Genomic DNA, 18,881 nt, shown 5'->3' on the forward strand with positions numbered 1-18,881 from the left:
TTCCAGTAAAACCATGACACGAGATTATTATATATTTATTATATATATATTATTTATATAATATATATATATTATATATATTTATTATATGATCGCGGGTTCAAATCGAGCTCAAGGCCTAACAATAATTTTTTATCATTATTATTGTTATGATAAATTTTTTCTTAATTTTCTTATATATATATACATTTTAATTATGATTTTCAATCATACATTAAGCGAGCAATTTATATTATTTATGGCATTCAACGGTTTTTAGTGTAGTAAGGAAGTCTCATGTTGGGACTTTTGTTCTCTAAAACTCCAGGCAGTGGAATCATTGTGTCCTTAGCGATTAGCTTATATTCGATTCCCGGATGAACTTTCCTTCGAGACTCCCTACAAGGGATATTTACTGATTTCATCATATCTTTTTCGCTTCAACGTACTGGTAGGGGATACACGTATTGAATTATAACTATTGTTACGGTGATGCTGTAATAGAAAAAAAACTTATTGAAATAACAATATGGTAATGAGTGGTAGTTTTGACTTTAGGGCACTATTAACTTTGTCGTTTTCAACATCAATTAAAACAAGGAAGGACGGGATATACCTTTTATGAACGGAGCTGAACTAAGGAAGCGAATTTTTAGATAAAAATTAAATCAAAAAGTAGGTAATTTGTGTGAGAATACAAAGTTTCACGTTTCTTGTGGTCTGCATGACATAGCTATGAATCACTTATCTGAACAACATATGACGTATACGTGATGAAATTTTAAACTTGTAGGTTTTAAAATGGGGCAGAAATGACGAAAATCTTCTTATCTGAACCATCGGTTTGTATGGGACAGGACGGTGCTTGCGGCACTTGACTTGTCAAAAGCTTTTGACACAGTCAAACACAGCACGCTACTCCAAGACATGCATATATATTAGGCTCACACATGTCCCCCTTTCTAAACAGATGGACTGCTAATTATATGAATGGTTAGCAAGCGTCTGACCCCCTGGTGTCCAATCCCCGCCTAATCTCATATCTCTATATCAAGGTTCCCTTCCCACAAGGAGTTACAATCATTTCCTATGCCGGCGACTGCACGATTATGGCAATGGGACCTGGCCCTTCAATGGATGAATTAGTTTCTGAGGTAAATAGCTATCTCCTCGATCTTTCTAGTTTCGATCAGGATCTACATTTTGGTACCGCAATTGTACCGAAAATCCAGAGCCGTAATAAAACGTCAAATCCCTTGCTGGTAGTACTTGGGGAAAATACAAAGAAACGCTCATCACCACATACAAAGCAATTGGCCAGCCGGTCCCCTATAAGGTCACCAAGCCTAAAAACTACTCACTGGAAGAAGCAACAGGCCTGCCAAAATACTGCTCTCATAACCGCAACGGGCTGTCTTCTTATGTCCCCAGAACTCCATCTACATAATGAGGCGAGAATACTCTCCATTAGAGACAGAAATGAAATGCTAACCAAGCAAACCCAGAAACCTGGGAATCCCAACAGACATCTGATTGATGAGCCTACACCAATATCACATATTTGATCCTGGCATCGACCGCAGGGACAACGTCTTAGAACGTCAAGGCCTATCTGTCCGGTCAGGCGATGCAAACCTAGAAATCATCAACATCTACATCCCCCCTGCCACCTGTTGCCCCGGTGGATACCACCCTAATATTAGAGCCTTACTCACTGGAAACAATCGCATTATTTTAGGCGACTTCAATGCCCATCATGATCTATGGCATTCAAATTTGCGGGCGGACAGTAGGGGCGAGATGTTGGCGGATCAAATAGAAGAAACGACGTTCTGCACAATAAACGGAGACGCCCCACACGTATGGTAGGAAGCTGTCACAGTTCGCCAGATATCTCAATCGTGAGCGCAGAACTCGTAAACTGCGTCAACTGGCAGCCGATGGTATCATTGGCATCCGACCACCTGCCTAGCGTACCGCCGACTTCATCGTCACCGAAAAACGCACTTTCATAAACTTTAAAAAAGGAAAGTGGGGAGAATATAAATCCTTTACAGACAACCTCTTTGCTGCCCTCCCTATCCCGACTGATGCCCGCCAAGGGGAGCGTGCCTTTCGCAAGGTCATTGAATCCGCCTCGGCACGTTTCATTCCCGCCGGGAGAATTCCCGAAATCCGGCCCCACTTCCCGGCGGAGGCCGCAAACTTAGCGAGAGAACGGGACCTTATAAGGCAGCTTGATCCAGGCGACCCCCAAATAAGGGATATAAACCAACGCATCAGATTGCTTGTGGATGAACACAAGCGGGCGAAATGGGAGGAGCACCTAAGAGGTTGTAACCTCTCTACCGGTGTGGGTAAACTTTGGTCCACCGTAAAGTCCCTATCGAATCCGACTAAGCACAAAGACAAAGTTTCCATCGCCTTTGGCGACAAAGTGCTGTCGGATGCGAAAAAATGCGCGAGCGCTTTCTGCCGACAATATATAATGCATTCTACGGTCGACAAAGTTAGACGGAGGGCCAACAGACACGCACATAAACACAAATTCAGCGCGTCACCAATCACCATCACCGCTAAAGAGGTTGAGGACGCCATTGGTCGCGCTAAACCATCCAAAGCAGTGGGCCCAGACGGCATAGCCATGCCGATGCTTAAAAGCCTAGGGAAAGAGGGTTTCAAATATTTAGCGCAGGTCTTCAACCTGTCTCTTTCCACCTTTGTCATACCCGAGAAATGGAGAATGGCCAAGGTGGTCCCGCTACTAAAGCCTGGTATACCAGCTAACATAGGAGAGTCGTATCGTCCGATATCTCTCCAATCGCCAGTAGCAAAGACGCTCGAAGCCATTTTGCTCCCTTATTTCCAAGCAAATTTGCAACTAGCCTCCCATCAGCATGGCTTCAGAAAACTCCATAGCACTACCTCCGCGCTAAATGCCATTAGTACCCAGATAAATTGCGGTTTAAATCAAAACCCCCACCATAGAACAGTACTCGTAGCGCTAGACCTATCAAAAGCTTTTGATACGGTCAACCACGGCTCGTTACTGCAAGACCTGGAAGGGTCTACCCTTCCCCCATGTCTTAAAAGGTGGACCGCAAATTATCTGGGTGGTCGGCAGGCATCGGTGCTATTTAGAAACGAAACATCAAAGCCGAGGAGAATTAAACAAGGGGTGCCACAGGGTGGTGTCCTATCCCCACTTTTGTTTAATTTCTACATATCTAAACTACCTTCACCACCGGAAGGAGTCACAATCGTTTCCTACGCCGATGACTGCACAGTAATGGCCACAGGCCCAGGCCCACAGATCGATGAGCTATGCAATAAAATAAACGGCTACCTCCCTGATCTCTCCAGTTTTTTCGCCTCGCGAAACCTGGCATTATCACCGACTAAATCTTCCGCGACCTTATTTACAACATGGACGTCCCAAATGTCGACCATTTTGAACATCCACGTCGATGGCTCTACGCTACCGACTGTCCTACACCCCAAAATCTTGGGTGTGACGTTTGATAAGGATCTACATTTTGGTGAGCACGCAGCCGCAATTGTTCCGAGAATTCAGAGCCGTAACAAAATCCTCAAATCCCTTGCTGGCAGTACCTGGGGAAAAGATAAAGAAACGCTCATGACTACATAGCAATTAGCCAGCCGATTACGTGCTACGCGTCACCCATATGGTCGCCAAGCCTAAAAATTACCCACTGGAAGAAGCTACAGGCCTGCCAAAATACTGCTCTCAGAATTGCCACGGGCTGTCTTCTTATGTCCCCAGAACACCATCTACATAATGAGGCGAGAATACTCCCCATCAGGGAAAGAAACGAGATGCTGACCAAACAGTTCCTGTTGAATACCCAGAAACCTGGGCATCCCAACAGACATCTGATTGACGAGCCAGCACCGCCTAGGGGCTTAAGGAGTCATCTCCGTAAGCATTTTGAGGAAATACGGCATCTGAGAACACAGCCGTATGAAGCGAAAAAACACAAGCAGGTCCTTGGTGAACTCCACAAACAGGCGTCGGACCTTTATGCCGGGAATTGCCCGGTGAACCCAATACTCAAAGTAAAGTATCCAAAACTTGCGGAAGAGGAACGCATACTCCCCAGGGAAACGCGTGTCACTCTGGCTCAACTTCGTTCTGGATACTGTAACAGGTTAAACTCTTACATATCCAGAATCAACCCCGACATACAAAATGTATGCCCCGCTTGCAATGTGTCCCCACATGACACCAACCATCTCTTTAATTGTAATGTGGAACCAACGCCTCTAACACCCCTTTCCCTATGGTCCACCCCTGTTGAAACAGCAAGTTTCCTTGGACTCCCGTTAGAGGATATTGATGACAGTTTGTGATCGGTCGCGTCTGTTAGGTGGGGCGAAGCACTGCTACAACAACAACAACAACATGAGCCTACACCGCCAAGGGGCTTAAGGAGGCATCTCCGTAAGCATTATGTGGAAATACGGCATCTGAGAACGCAGCCGTATGAAGCTAAAAAACACAAGCAGGACCTCAGTGAAATCCACAATCAGGCTTCGGACCCCTATGACAGGAATTGTCCATTGAATCATGTACTCAAAAAACAATACCCAAACCAGCAGAGGAAATGCGCGTTACTCTAGCTCAGCTCCAATCTGGGTACTGTAACAGGTTAAACTCTTACCTATCCAGAATCAACCTCGACATACAAAACGTATGTCCTGCTTGTAACGTGTCCCCACATGACACCGACCATCTCTTCAAAGGTATTGTGGATCCAACGCCTCTATCACCCCTCTCATTATAGTCCACCCCTGTTGAAACAGAAAGTTTCCTTAGACATTGATGACAATTTGTGATCGGCCGCACCTATTGGATGGGGCGAAGCACAGCTATAACAACAACAGCAGGCGGACAACCCGGAAAGAGAGGCAGCAACTGGGCGGACAGTAGGGGTGAAATCTTGGTGGATTAAATAGCAGAAACGACGTTTTGCACAATAAACGGAGGCGCCCCCACACGTATGGTAGGAAGATGTCACAGTTCGCCGGATATTTCAATCGTGAGCGCAGAACTCGTAAACTGCGTCAACTGGCAGCCGATGGTAACATTGGCATCCGACCACCTGCCTATACTTATTTCGCTCGGGCGTTCTGCCGACTTCATCGTCACAGAAAAACGCACTTTCATTAACTTTAAAAAAGGAAAGTGGGACGAATAGAAATCCTTTACAGACAACCACTTTGCTGCCCGCCAAGGGGAGCGTGCTTTCCGCAAAGTCATTGAATCCGCCTCGGCTCGTTTCATTCCCGCCGGTAGAATTCCCGAAATTCGGCCCCACTTCCCGGCGGAGACCGCAAGTTTAGCGAGAGAACGTGACCTTATAAGACAGCTCGATCCCGACGACCCCCAAATAAGGGATTGTTTGTGGATGAACACTAGCGGGCGAAATGGGAGGAGCACCTAAGCGGTTGTAACCTCTCTGCCGGTGTAGGTAAACTTTGGTTTACCTTAAGTCCCTATCGAATCCGTCTAGGCACAATGACAAAGTTTCCATCACCTTTGACGATAAAGTGCTGTCGGAAGCGAAAAAATGCGCGAGCGTTTTCTGCCGCCAATATATAATGCATTCAGCGGTCGACAAAGATAGACGGAGGGCCAACAGACACGCACATAAACATAATTCCAGCGCGTCACCAATTATCATCACCGCCAAAGAGGTTGAGGATGCCATCGGTCAGGCCGGTGCTTAAAAGCCTAGGGGAAGAGGGGTTCAAATATTTAGCACATGTCTTCAGCCTGTCTCTTTCACCCTTTGTCATACCCGAAAAATGGTAAATGGCCAAGGTGGTCCCGCTACTAAATCCTGGGAAACCAGCTAACATAGGAGAGTCAAATCGCCCGATATCTCTCCTATCGCCAGTAGCCAAGACGCTTGAAGCCATTTTGATCCCCTACTTTAAAGCAAATTTGCAACTAGCCTGTCATCAGCATGGCTTCATAAAACTCCATAGCACCACCACCGCGCTAAATGTCATCGGCACCCAGATAAATTGCGGTTTAAATCGAAAGCCCCACCATAGAACAGTACTCGTTGCGCTAGACCTATCCAAAGCTTTTGATACGGTCAACCATGGCACGTTACTGCAAGACCTGGAAGAGTCTACTCTTCCCCTATGACTTAAAAGGTGGACCGTAAATTATCTGGGTGGTCGGCAGGCATCGGTACAATTTAAAAATGAAACATCTAAACCAAGAAGAATTAAACAGGGGTGCCTCAGGGTGGTGTCCTATCCCTACTTTTGTTTAAGTTCTACATATCTAAGCTACCTTCGCCACCAGAAGAAGTTACTATCGTTTCCTACGCCGATGACTGCACAATAATGGCTACAGGCCCAGGGCCACAGATCGATGAGCTTTGTAATAAAATAAACGGCGACCAGTTTTTCACCTCGCGAAACCGGGGCATCCCAACAGACAGCTGATTGATTAGCCAACACCGCCTAGGGACTTAAGGAGTAATCACCGTAAGCACTTTGAGGAAATACGGCACCTGAGAACTCAGCCGTATGAAACAAAAAACACAAGCAGGTCCTTGGTGAACTCCACAAACAGGCGTCGGCCCTTTATGCCAGGAATTGCCCGGTGAATCCAGTAATCAAAGAACAGTACCCAAAACTTGCGGAAGAGGAACGCATACTCCCCAGGGAAACGCGAGTCACTCCGGCTGAACTTCGTTCTGGATACTGTAACAGGCTAAACTCTCACCTATCCAGAATCAACCGCGACATACAAAATGCATGCCCCGCTTGCAATGTGTCCCCACTTGACACCAACCATCTCTTTAATTGTAATGTGGAACCAACGCCTCTAACACCCCTTTCATTATGGTCCACCCCTGTTGAAACAGCAAGTTTCCTTGGACTTCCGTTAGAGGATATTGATGTCAATTTGTGATCGGTCACATCTATTGGATGGGGCGAAGCACTGCTACAACAACAACAACAGAGGCAGGAACTGAATCACCCATCGATCCCGAGCCGTTCCTACCAGTTAGCTTACAGGGGCATTTATTAGTAGAAGGGAGGGAAAAGAGAGAAGAACACTGGAGCAATACGCCAGGTTTCAGAAAATCTAAGATACTGTTTGGAGGTTATAGCACAAGTCGCTACAAAGCAATAATAGACCTGTCGCAAGATTACTTTAGAATCCCAAGAGCTGTTCTTACAGGGCATTATAGACTGAACAGCCGTATGCAGAACCTGGGCATACTATCGAATAACACATGCCGATTTTGTGATCGATCAGTAAACGGCCATATCCTCCAAGAATGCCACGCAATCTCAAGACGTAGGGGTAAGTTCATGGGCTCACCATGGCCAGAGCATTCCCACATTTAATCCCTCAAGCCAAGAACACTGCTAGGGTCCATCAAGGAATGAGGTGCTGTGAAGGAGATGTGCAAGTCACTGTGCAATCCTCAATAAATTATCTATCAATCTACGTTCCGGTAACAAGCACCATTGAGGTACTAGCCCGATCACCTCGGGAACTTTGATATGACTACAATAAACCTTCTAGGGTTTGAATATTAATAATGACCGCAATGCGAAAGTCTGCTAAAATTTACCATTCTCCATGGAATGCTCGATATATAACTTTCCACGTTATGAATCAGTAATGAAAAAAGCAAAATTTACTAAAAGTTTAACTGGCTGCGGGTAATAAGGTGATGCTGTCCTCTCTTAGCGCAATGTAATGACAATGGCGACGCAGGGAAAATGACAAAAATCTTGTAAATCTACTGATCATAATTAATTAATTCCGCCCTTCCTATGCATACATACATATGTATTTACTCTCCAAACGCTAATTAAAGAAATCAGTTGGTATTTACATGAACTTCGAACTGTTGTTGTTGTTGTTGTTGTAGCGATTAGGTTACTCCCCGAAGGCCCTGGGGAGTGTTATCGATGTGATGGTCCTTTGTCGGATACAGATCCGATACGCTCCGGTAACACAGCACCAATAAGGTGCTGGCCCGACCATCTCGGGAACGATTTATATGGCCACATTAAACCTTCAGGCCATCCCTCCCTCCCCACCCCCAAGTTCCATGAGGAGCTTGGGGTCGCCAGAGCCTCGTCTGTTAGTGAAACGGGATTCGCCGCTCGAAGGTTAGGTTGACAATTGGGTTGGAGAAGCTATATATTGCGCTACACAACCCCTTGAATCCCTGAACTTCGAACTCTTTGGTATTTGCTTTCTTCAGTTGATTATAAACCAAAGCATGACAAATTATCACTAACAAATTCAGTAGTAGTGCAGTTTACGGTACCCACCCTAAAGTTGCGCCAAGATTTTCGAGTGAGGTATCAAAAGACGCGTATTAATCTCGAGAAAAAAATGTTATCTCTGTCCGGAGATATCTGCAGTTGAAGTTGTCGATTTTCATGTGGTTGTTGTTGTGGGGTACCTACAATAAAAATAGTGCATCACCGTGGCGGTAGCCACGGTTATACCACACACCCGGACTTGGCATGGCGTAGCCCAGGTTATTTTTTATAAGCGCGGCGGAAGGCCGCCAACGCAGAAAGGTGTTCCGCGCAAAAATACTATGGATCCCACCCCCGGTTTCGGAGGGACCCGCGGGTCTTTTTTCGGCTTTTCGTTAATATCTTTTGAAAGGGTAAAAAAAGTTAACTTCCGCTTTCGTATTCTTGATCTAGACGTGAATACGCGGCTTTTGATACCTCACTCGAAAATTTTGGCCCAAATTTCGGTGGGTACCGTAAACTGCACTATTACCACAAATTCACACATGTTGTTTATATATTTAAAATAGTAGGCAATTTACTTACCCTTTCTGGTGTGATGATTCCTGGACAATAGGGTTTGACTAGACGCAATTTATTTTGCCTTAAGACAGCGTGTTTAACGCGAACCATTTTATGTTAGGGCACACCTTTGGTGAGGCAAACAATCAAAGAAATTTCTGCTTCTAATGCTTCTAGGATAGCAGCAGTAGCTCCCGGTGGCGGCACATAAATAACAGTTGAATGCGGATCAGTTGCCTTTTTGCTTCGGCTACCTATTCAATTTTAATTCACATTACATTATCTACAATTCAATTTTTAATGAATACAAATATAAATTACCGAAGCAAATACTGGCAAACCAAGATGCGTAGTTCCACCCTTTTTTGGGGAAATACATCCAACCAGTTTGGTACCGTATTCCAAAGCATGCTGCTTGTAGAAAGTACCTTGTTTACAGGTAAATCCTTGGCAAATGAAACGTGAATCTGCACTTAATTGTAGTTTCCTCTTATTTTGGCATGTTCAGAGCTGAATCGCACCCCGACAGAGATGTTATCTATTAAAGTAATATAACACTATTTATTATTTAAAAATTCACATACGTGTGAATGAAAAGCAGAAAATAAAAAATTTGTTGTACCGATGACACTCCCCGTTATGGACTTTATTGGTCCTTTGCCGAATGCAGATCGGGTACGTTCCGGGAACAAGCACCATTAAAGTACTAGCCCGACCACCTCGGGAGCGATTTAGTATAACCACATGAAACCTTCTAGGCAATCCCGTTGATTCTATATAACTTAATATTATTTTGAGCGAAAGCCGTCAACGCAGAAAGGTGTTCTGTCATTTAGAAGTGCCTAAACAAAGCACATTTTTCCTTTTTACACACCAGGTTAAGGGAGAGCTTGTAAGAATTTTATTAACATCTCAGCAATTATATTTTTTCTGCGTTTTATTTTTTTTTTTTTTTTTTTTTTAGAGGTTTAAGTTACTCCCGCGCCATGTATTAGTTGACTTTCTGCGTTTTAATGTTTTCCGGAATAATTAATGAACTGTCATAAATAAACAAAAAAATATGTATACGTTCTGCCAAGTTTTTGTGGCATTTTGACATTTGCGGGGCAGTGCTGCCAAATGTTTTATATGGCTATGCGCAACTGTCGATGACCGTTTTTTTTACCCGTAAACGTAAACGTATATACGCGTGTTAAAAAACTCGGCTAATACTTCTTTGCAATACGTTTGCGGACCACCATCAGCCGATCATTGCTCGTTTTTAACGACCGTGATCACGACACCATGACGATCGAACAGGGTTGCCAAAAGTAAAATATTGCATACAAATTACTGATAATAAAATGTTACTAAGGCGACTCTGATAAAATGCAACCGCGCACTGGTTTTATGTATACATACTATTGTATAGAGAAATATTAGTTTCTTTATTCACGCAAATGCTAAATAACATAACATTCGTAGTATAAAATATAAAAGTTGTATTGCCACTCTTCATTTACTTTCATTTTAAATTAAATTCACTCCATTAATTCTTTCCGACACAATTCCTCTTTAGTACTTTCGCATATGATCCTCTATGAGTGCTCCATGGAGTACACAGAGAAAGTACTTTGGAAAGTACTCTCACGTATGTACTCTATGGAATACTCACAAACAAAGCGTGAGTGGGATCACCTACTCCTCTCCTAGGACATCACAATGTTAATTGGAGCACATTTTTTGTATGAATACAGATTAGTTTTGGAACACTCCTATACTCCTAAAGGAGTATTCCTGACACTATTTATGGAGTACTCGCGTTCTTTGAAGGGAAATTGTCAATAGGTAATCTTTACATGTTTACATATGCTCCATCCTTAGGAACTAGGTTATTTTCTGGGTAATAGTCTAGAACAGAGTCGATTGCTAATACGCATACAAAAATGTGGAGAGAATCGTCAAACGACGCGTCTTGACATCAGTATTAATAATTCGAAGGCGGAAAATAAAAATTTTGACTCATTCAAAAGATATTAACAAAAGGCCGAAAAATTACCCCGGATTCGTCCGAAACCGGGGGTGTGTTCCATAGTATTTTTACGCAGAACACGTTTCTGTGTTGGCGGCTCTCGGCCACGTTTATAAAAAATTACCGTGGCCGGTCCACCAATGGGGTGCGATCAAAATTGAATGCGCGTAAAATCCCTTTGTACACAAATTTTTCCAGTGCACATAAACATAACACAACCACATGAAAATTACCAAATTCAAGTGCAAATATCTCCAGACAGAGAAAAAAATTTTCTTTTCCCCCTTCGGATTATTGTTGCCGAAATTGATACGCGTATTTTGACACCTCTCTCGATATTTTTGGACGCGTGTCAGCAGCGACCCCTGTTCTAGACTTTTGCCATTTTCTGTCAAATTTACACATTTTTCTTTTATTTTGTGCTTCCAATTACAAGCTAACCTAATAAAACTGCACTGCGTTTTTTTAGCGCACGCAAACAACCGGCGTTTTTTAAACTAACCAAAATAAGCATGCGTTGCGATAATGTAAAGCATGTATGCAAACTTCAAATCAAAATGCCATGCCGAACGAAAATTGGAAAACGAGTTAGGTTTTCACGCAGCAAATTCAATTTCGGTTGCTCTCATACCAGTTGTATGTACATGAGACATTTTTGACAGAAAATGACTTGCGTGCGTTTATATTAGGCTGGCCATTTAGAGATTGCACTCAAGAGGTGGAAACTTTTCTATCAAAAAAATACGCATATTTAAAATTTGTTAATAGTTCTATAATGAACGATGAGGAGATAAGTACGAAAATTAAAACTCTTTATATGTAAATTATTCGTACTTTCAAATGAGGAATTTGGCCTCATTCGCATTGCGCTTAGCCTACCTTGCAAGTCTCGATTACGAAGACACCAATCCTTCACAGGAAAATGTACTGAGGTAATTGATTGAACAATAGTACAATAAGAAAAAGATCAAAAATACAAAGCAGTTTCTGGTAGAACTGTCAATTTGTCTTTAAAAACCTAGTGGAAACTCATGATTCAATTACTAGAGGTTTGTTCTTCAATGATGACATATCTTTGACACTCCCAAATTGAAAAATCTGGACGGGTTGCTTTTACGAAATAAGGAAAACGGGAAATAATTCAATCCCCTTCAGTGAAATTGTAGTAGACAAGTATCTTTGGTAGTATATTATTAGTGATAATAAATTTGTAAATGCCAAAAGTTTTTGGAGAAATAATTCATTTTCTACTAAATGTTTTGTGAATTGATAAAGTTATGTTGGTTTGGTCATTCTTTCAGAAACTGTTTGAAGAATGCCGTACGTTAGAATTTTATTCAAAAACGCACTATCTCAAAATTTGTTTCCAAAACTCCCTACATGAGCATAAGTTCAATGCATTTTGTCATAAGAGGGTGTTAATGAAAAGCATTCTGAGATGAAGCGTTCTTCAATCTAACTCTAATATAGGGCGGTTTTGTGAAATTTTTTGAAAAATATTTTGAGATAGCATGACGACATAGGGTGATACGCTACTCAGCAGACGCAATGAACTGACAAAAACAAAAATGAAAGAAAATGGCTTATTGTCTTAAAACTTTATATTCCTACCTTGACTTTGACAGAAGATTTAAGCTTTTGTGCGGTCCTGCTACACAGGGAGTATTCACCTATTTATTCTGAAATTTCGGAAAGCTCTTTTCCGTTAAGTGATCATGGAAGCGTTCCGGATAAACCGTTAGTTTATAATATTCGGAATACGTTCATTTGATTGTATCTCACGAGGTCCGAATATGCATAATAGTCCAAATATAAACCAATTCTCCAAATTCTTAAATGGAGACGAATGTTCCGAACATACGGAATTACTAGAACAGAAGGTCGACTTTTAATACGCACCTAAAAATATCGAGGGAAGTGTCAAAAGACGCGTATTGACCTCGATAACAATAATTCGAGGGCGGAAATAAATATTTTAGCTCGTTCAAAAGATATTGACGAAAAACCGAAAAATGACCCCGGGTTGCATTGGCGGCCTTCAGCCGAGCATATAAAAAATTACCCTGGCCGGTCAACCAATAAGGTGGAATCAAAATTAAATGCGTGCAAAATCCCTTTGTACACAAAATCTTTTTCAGTGCACAAAAATATTACAACAACCACATGAAAATTCCCAAATTCAACTGCAAATATCTCCGGACAGAGATACAGTTTTTCTTTTCCGCTTTAGGATTTTTGTTGTCGAGGTCACCTCTCTCGATATTTTTGGACGCGTATTGGCAGTAGACTCCTGTTCTAGAATTTTACCCGAATAAGTTAACATGCGAAATGAACACATTTCGTTATGGCATCTCCATTATTTACTAATGACATTTTTACGTGAATCGATTTAATAGTCGAGATTTTGTTCATATGTAGGTTAACGAAAGTGCACGATTCCTTGGTGTCCGTACTTTTCATAAAACCTATGTTCAGCCACAATAATAGATCATGGCATAGTTAATAAATTCATCATAAAATTAAAATAAATGTTCTAAGGAATTATGCAGTTAAGTACTTATCGGGTATTTGTAAACTGACTGCTTCCTCTTTCTACTACTAATATTTTTCGAAAATTCGTAAAGAAATAACACAGTTAACGGATGTCAATTCGTTTGGGAGAAAAATAGCTGCAATTGTCAAAAAATGTGTCTGTCGAGCAAACCTCTTGTGGTTGAATCATGATGGAAACTAATGGTGATTTCTTTTCTACACGAAAATGTCGCCACTTTCAGGGTCAAACATTTTTAAGAAGCTCACTTCGCCCTGTGAAATTGTAGCCACTTAAAATGTTCAGTGCCACCCTGCATGACTTGAAAAGAACAAAAATTGTAACCATTTTTACAAAAAATGCAGTTCGTGTGGTTGTCGCTGTCAACTGTGATCGCAAATTGCTTTTGAGCATGGCGGAACGATACAAGGTGGCAGCATGGGACAGCTGATTATAAACTTTGTTTATTTTATTTGATCCATCAACTCCGGCGCAGTACGATTTTGACATTTATCCATCGAATTTACAATAATAAAGTACATGTAATTATTATTTATGTTTGTAGGTATGTCACCATGCTGCCACCTTGTATCGTTCCGCCATGCTTTTGAGTGAGGCATGATGCGACACATACGTACATACATATATAGCATTGGCTTCAGTTTCGTATCATTGTGAATGATGACTAACAGCCTGATTCTAATGTGGTAACAACTTTCTTCACCACGGCAACTTTCTTCATGTGGTAACTTTTGTACCCTTTTGGTATTCTGCCCACGAAAGTAGCCGGATAATTGTTTACCCACTAAAATAGGTGGTAACATCGATGTAACCACACAAAAGCTGTTGTTTAGAAAAAGGCAATACTGAAAAATAAAGAATTGTGAGCGCAAATAAGTAAACATAATAGTAAAAGTATTGCCTCTTGCTATACATATTTGTTTCCATGTACTTTCACAGTATATATTACAATATAGCTATGTAAAAACGTATGCACGTATGCACATATGTATATACACATCGTCCCGTTTATCCGTTAACATCGTATCTACGAGTGACACATCGTCGGTAAAGCCATGGCGGAACCATACACGGTAGCAACATGGTGAAATACCTACAAACATAAATAAAAATTCCATGTACTTCGTTTTTGTAAATTCGATGGATAAATGTCAAAATCGTACTGCGCCGGAAGTTGATGTATCAAATTAAATAAAAAAAGTTTTTATTCAGCTGTCCCATGCTGCCACCTTGTATCGTTCCGCCATGGGTAAGGCGAAGAAAACCAACTTTTAAATCTCACCACAGACACTGGTGAGTTTTCGGTGATGACAGCGTTAATACTTTGGCCAGAATCGCGAATAAAACAACTGGTAACGATTTTCGGTTACATAATGTTCTGGGTACTATTTTACCGGTAACGCTAAGAATCGGGCCGTAAGTGTGATATCTTATCTGTCAAATGCCTGACAGAATGTTCAATATGGCTACAATTTAGCGTTTTGACAGGGTGTTCAATATGGCGGCGCCTATCTTCAGCGGGTGATAAAAAGAGATACAGAATGAGACAGCGATAGTCAAATACAAATCAGGTGATCCAATCACTTTGGAATTTTGACGTCTATGCAGAAGATATCACACTTAGTTATCATTCACAATGTTTCGTATGATTCATGAGCTAATTGGCAGGGCTGTTTTGTGCACCGTCAATGGCAGCGAGGGCAAGTAAAGCTGGAGTCATTGGTGCCGTATGTCGTATCGCTGTATCCGTATCCCTAACGTAATCAGATGTTTATCGTTACGACGGTAAACCAAAACCCAATTGGTTGGCTACGATACGGTTGCGACTTTAGCGGCACCAATAATCGATTGCATTTATTCTCATAAGGTTGGTCGAATCAGCTGTTAAAAGGTTACCGATACGGTTACCGATAAAGCACCAATGTCTTCAGCTTAATGTTGCATTTTTGGCCATTTTTAGGGGTAGGTTGTTGAAAGATAATTGCCGTCTTCCACTGAGATTTACAGCTCCGTCTCATGCTCAATTCTCACGGGAATGCTCTGGATCATTGAGAGACTTGAAAAGCAGATGTCGTGAAATTTTCGCACACGTGAAATGTGATAGGCAGATGTCGTCGCTGTTTTTCATTTAACTCATACGGCGTAAGGCTAAGCAGCGACATCGATTTTTGAGAAAGTATGTATATTAAAGGCCGCGTTGCCAACCTAAAAGTAAGTAATTAACAAATTATCTGGCTCACAAATTGAACCAGACTTCCATCTGGATTTATCTGGCTCAAATCGTTGTTGTTGCATTTACATGCAAAATTATTTACCTGGCTCAGGATTTAGCCACCGGATGACGGCAAATGATGCCCTCTATTGAATATATGAATAAAAACTAGCTTATTAATCGATATTAAGGGTGTTGAAAGAGGCTGAGTCTTTATACGAATTACACAAGTCAACTTTATTTCAACTCAAAAAATCACGATTCATTATATTGAATCCAAATTAAAAATCCACCGAAATGCGTCTTACCCATGGTTCAATTATGTACAGGTTGGCTCATCTCATCAGCTGATTTTATTTATGTCATTGCATGGTCGAAGGGATTGTCAAAAGGAGATGGCAAACTCAAAATGAAACCAACACATTGGCAACATTTTACTTACACATACAAAGACTGCTAAGTTTTGTTTTCCTTTCCATACCAACACCAATACACAGATTTTGACAATTTGAACAGACATATTTTGTTGCTTTACAGATGAGCCAACCTGTATATAGTTGAACCATGGTCTTACCGAAGGCTGAACTTTACAAAACACACAGATGTCAAAATTTGGTCGCGGCAAAGTCTGCTCAGCGGTTTGTGTTTGAAAGCATCAAGAAAAAAATACCATCGAAATAATTTTCATACGCGAAAGTTAATAAATTCAATACTTTCATAAAATGGATTACACAAAATTTGGAAAGATGATGGAGAAGAATCGCGTCGATAGTTTTAAAAATTGGCCTTTTGATGAGAAGTGCGCTTGCAGCATAAGAAAGGTAAATTATTGTAGTGAGTTGCTTGGTACCGAATTGTTTGATATATTGTGTCTTGTAAAGATGGCCGAGGCAGGATTTTATTGGAGTGGCAATGAGCGTGAACCAGATACAGTTACATGCTATGTGTGTAACAAAACTCTTGATGGTTGGGAACCAACCGATGATCCTTGGAAAGAACATGCGAAACATGCGCCACAGTGCAACTTTGTGAAATACGGTCGAAAAGAAACCGAATTGACGGTAGGCCTGCACCTTCTATGCTTATGTTCATACGTATAATAACTATATATTAACATTATTTACTTTTAGGTTCAAGAATTTATCAACATATTTAGTCTTGCGCTAAAGGCGCGTATGGAACAGAATTTGACAAAATCACTAGAAGAATTTAGAAAGTGGGCCGGAAAAGAAAAGGAAAAGTTTTTGTCTCGAAAATAGAAAATATGGCCTTTTGATTTCCTTAAATATGTATGTTAGTAACTAGGATTATGCATTAGATTATTTTAAGATCAGATTTTCACTGTGTAACTCTATTTTGAAGTATGTACTTTATTTGTACACAATAAACAATGGTTTCTTAATGACCTGATATTAAATAATTATCCTCAATGCAAACTCTAGACCCCCAGCGGGTTAGGGGGTACCAATATACCCGCGGTATGCCTGTCGTAAGTGGCGACTAAAATACTAGATTCAAGGGGTTGGGTTAGCGCAACCTTTTCAGGTTGCCAGCGCAATATATAGCTTCTCCAAACCAAATTGTCAACCTCAGCTTCGAGCGGCGAATCCCATTTCACTAACAGACGAGGCTCTGGCTACCCCAAGCTCCTCTTGGCTGTGTTACCGGAGCGTACCGGATCTGTATCCGCCAAAGGACCATCACATCGATAACACAACCCAAAACCTTCGGGAAGTAACCTTATCGCTACAACAACAACACAAATGTGAGTTTATTCTCTTAATCGGAGAAATGCGGATGTTGTGCCGCTTCATGAAATCGACTAACTCGGTGATCTTCCCAGTTAATCCATTACAGTTTAGCTGCAGAATTCTGAAGTGCAACGGGGGAGACGTCGTCACTCTGGGAGTATGTGACAGGTGACTACGCCTGGGTTGTGAAAGGCTAGAACACCACTGCTGTTGTGGCCCTGGAACTGGACGTCCTTGGGTAAGCATTGGGGTACTCGGTGCAATTGTGTATGCGGTCTGGCAAGAAAGCGCAATGAAACCCCGGGGGGGGGGGGGGGTGTGCGGGGTGCGGTCGTGGAGACCATCTAGGAAAGTGGCATCGTCCAAGGCAGGAGCTATATTGGGCGTATGTGGCAAACATATATGTTCTTTGCTGGCAAACGGTAAAAAAGCAGGTAGGAACTAAAAGTCTGTTTCCCTGACCTACACGATTGCTGCCGGAAAAGAGATGGGAGAAGACGGGCTGATGCTCGGCATTGCTACCGACTCTACTACGGAGATTGTAGGTATGAGTGGGGAACAGCCGTATGAGTTGGTGGCGCCGTGGGCGCGAGCAACAGCGGGTACTTGGTGAGCAGCGGGGCTGCTGGGCGGCAGTGTGTGTGTGGGGGGGGGGGGGGGGGGGGGTGCTAAGGCGTAGACTACGGGACGCCCTTGGGCGTGAACAGCAAGGAGCCACAAAAGATTTATAGAAGTTACGTGGACGTTTGGTTTTGGGATCTAGCCCAGAACAACCTATCCGATGCAACCATCCCTTGCACGAGACACACTGACAAGAATATGGGCCGTCCTAAAAATATTATTTTCCGGCAGACGCAGCAAAACCATATCTCAGGACAGGGGTCAGGATCAGGAGACGGCCCCGGATTGGGTTCGATACCTTCCCGGAGCAAGAGAATATGGCGCAGTTCCGCTGCTGGGATGATGACAATGTTACCTGATGCTCCTTTACTGCAGCTATTAGATCCTCTTTAAATGGATATATGATATTGAATATAATTTAGCACCATTGCGTGCTATAATCTGTATCAACCCATTGATTATAGACTTGCAACAAACTCAAAGGATCACCATACATATGATTGAAGTTCTTACGAGCTGTATCGGCATGTATGATTTTATCTTCTGGACGATAGAATATTGCGCTATTCACAGAAAGCAACGCAGCAATTGATACCAATTTTCGGAATATTTGTACCTAAAATTACGGAATTCAAATTTAATAATCCTGTTTACAGAGTATGAAATCAAACTAAATTTTACGCATTGGTTAGTTACATTTCAAACTCAGAATGCAATTTTTCCAAACTTCTAGCACTTCTCACTAGCAAACAGCATTTTACCCATTATTGGATCAACTGGAAATTCGGCCATACGTCTACCCAATTTTGTTAGTTCACCGTGATGCTTGAGAGCACCCAAAGCGTAAAATTGTTCTAAGCTAAGTCACAATCATTTCATGTGACGGTGGATCTAAAAAGTCAAAGTGAATTAGATCATTTA

General features: G+C 41.9%; 1 protein-coding gene and 1 long non-coding RNA gene across 2 annotated transcripts; one reads left to right on the plus strand and one right to left on the minus strand.

Moving 5' to 3' along the window:
- Nucleotides 1-9,878, minus strand: LOC137247229 (uncharacterized). The gene is made up of 4 exons (XR_010951796.1): nt 9,437-9,878; nt 9,136-9,352; nt 8,839-9,068; nt 1-474 (listed from the first exon to the last, which is right to left on the minus strand). It is a non-coding gene; the product is annotated as an uncharacterized lncRNA (long non-coding RNA).
- A 6,263-nt stretch (nt 9,879-16,141) lies between these two features.
- Nucleotides 16,142-17,000, plus strand: Det (Deterin). The gene is made up of 3 exons (XM_067778338.1): nt 16,142-16,409; nt 16,470-16,649; nt 16,719-17,000. Exons 1-3 carry the CDS (start codon nt 16,311-16,313, stop codon nt 16,845-16,847), a joined length of 408 nt encoding a protein of 135 aa, XP_067634439.1. The 5' UTR covers nt 16,142-16,310; the 3' UTR covers nt 16,848-17,000.
- Nucleotides 17,001-18,881: the final 1,881 nt, after the last annotated feature.

This window comes from Eurosta solidaginis, chromosome 3, assembly GCF_040869045.1.
Source record: "Eurosta solidaginis isolate ZX-2024a chromosome 3, ASM4086904v1, whole genome shotgun sequence".
Classification (NCBI taxonomy): domain Eukaryota; kingdom Metazoa; phylum Arthropoda; class Insecta; order Diptera; family Tephritidae; genus Eurosta; species Eurosta solidaginis.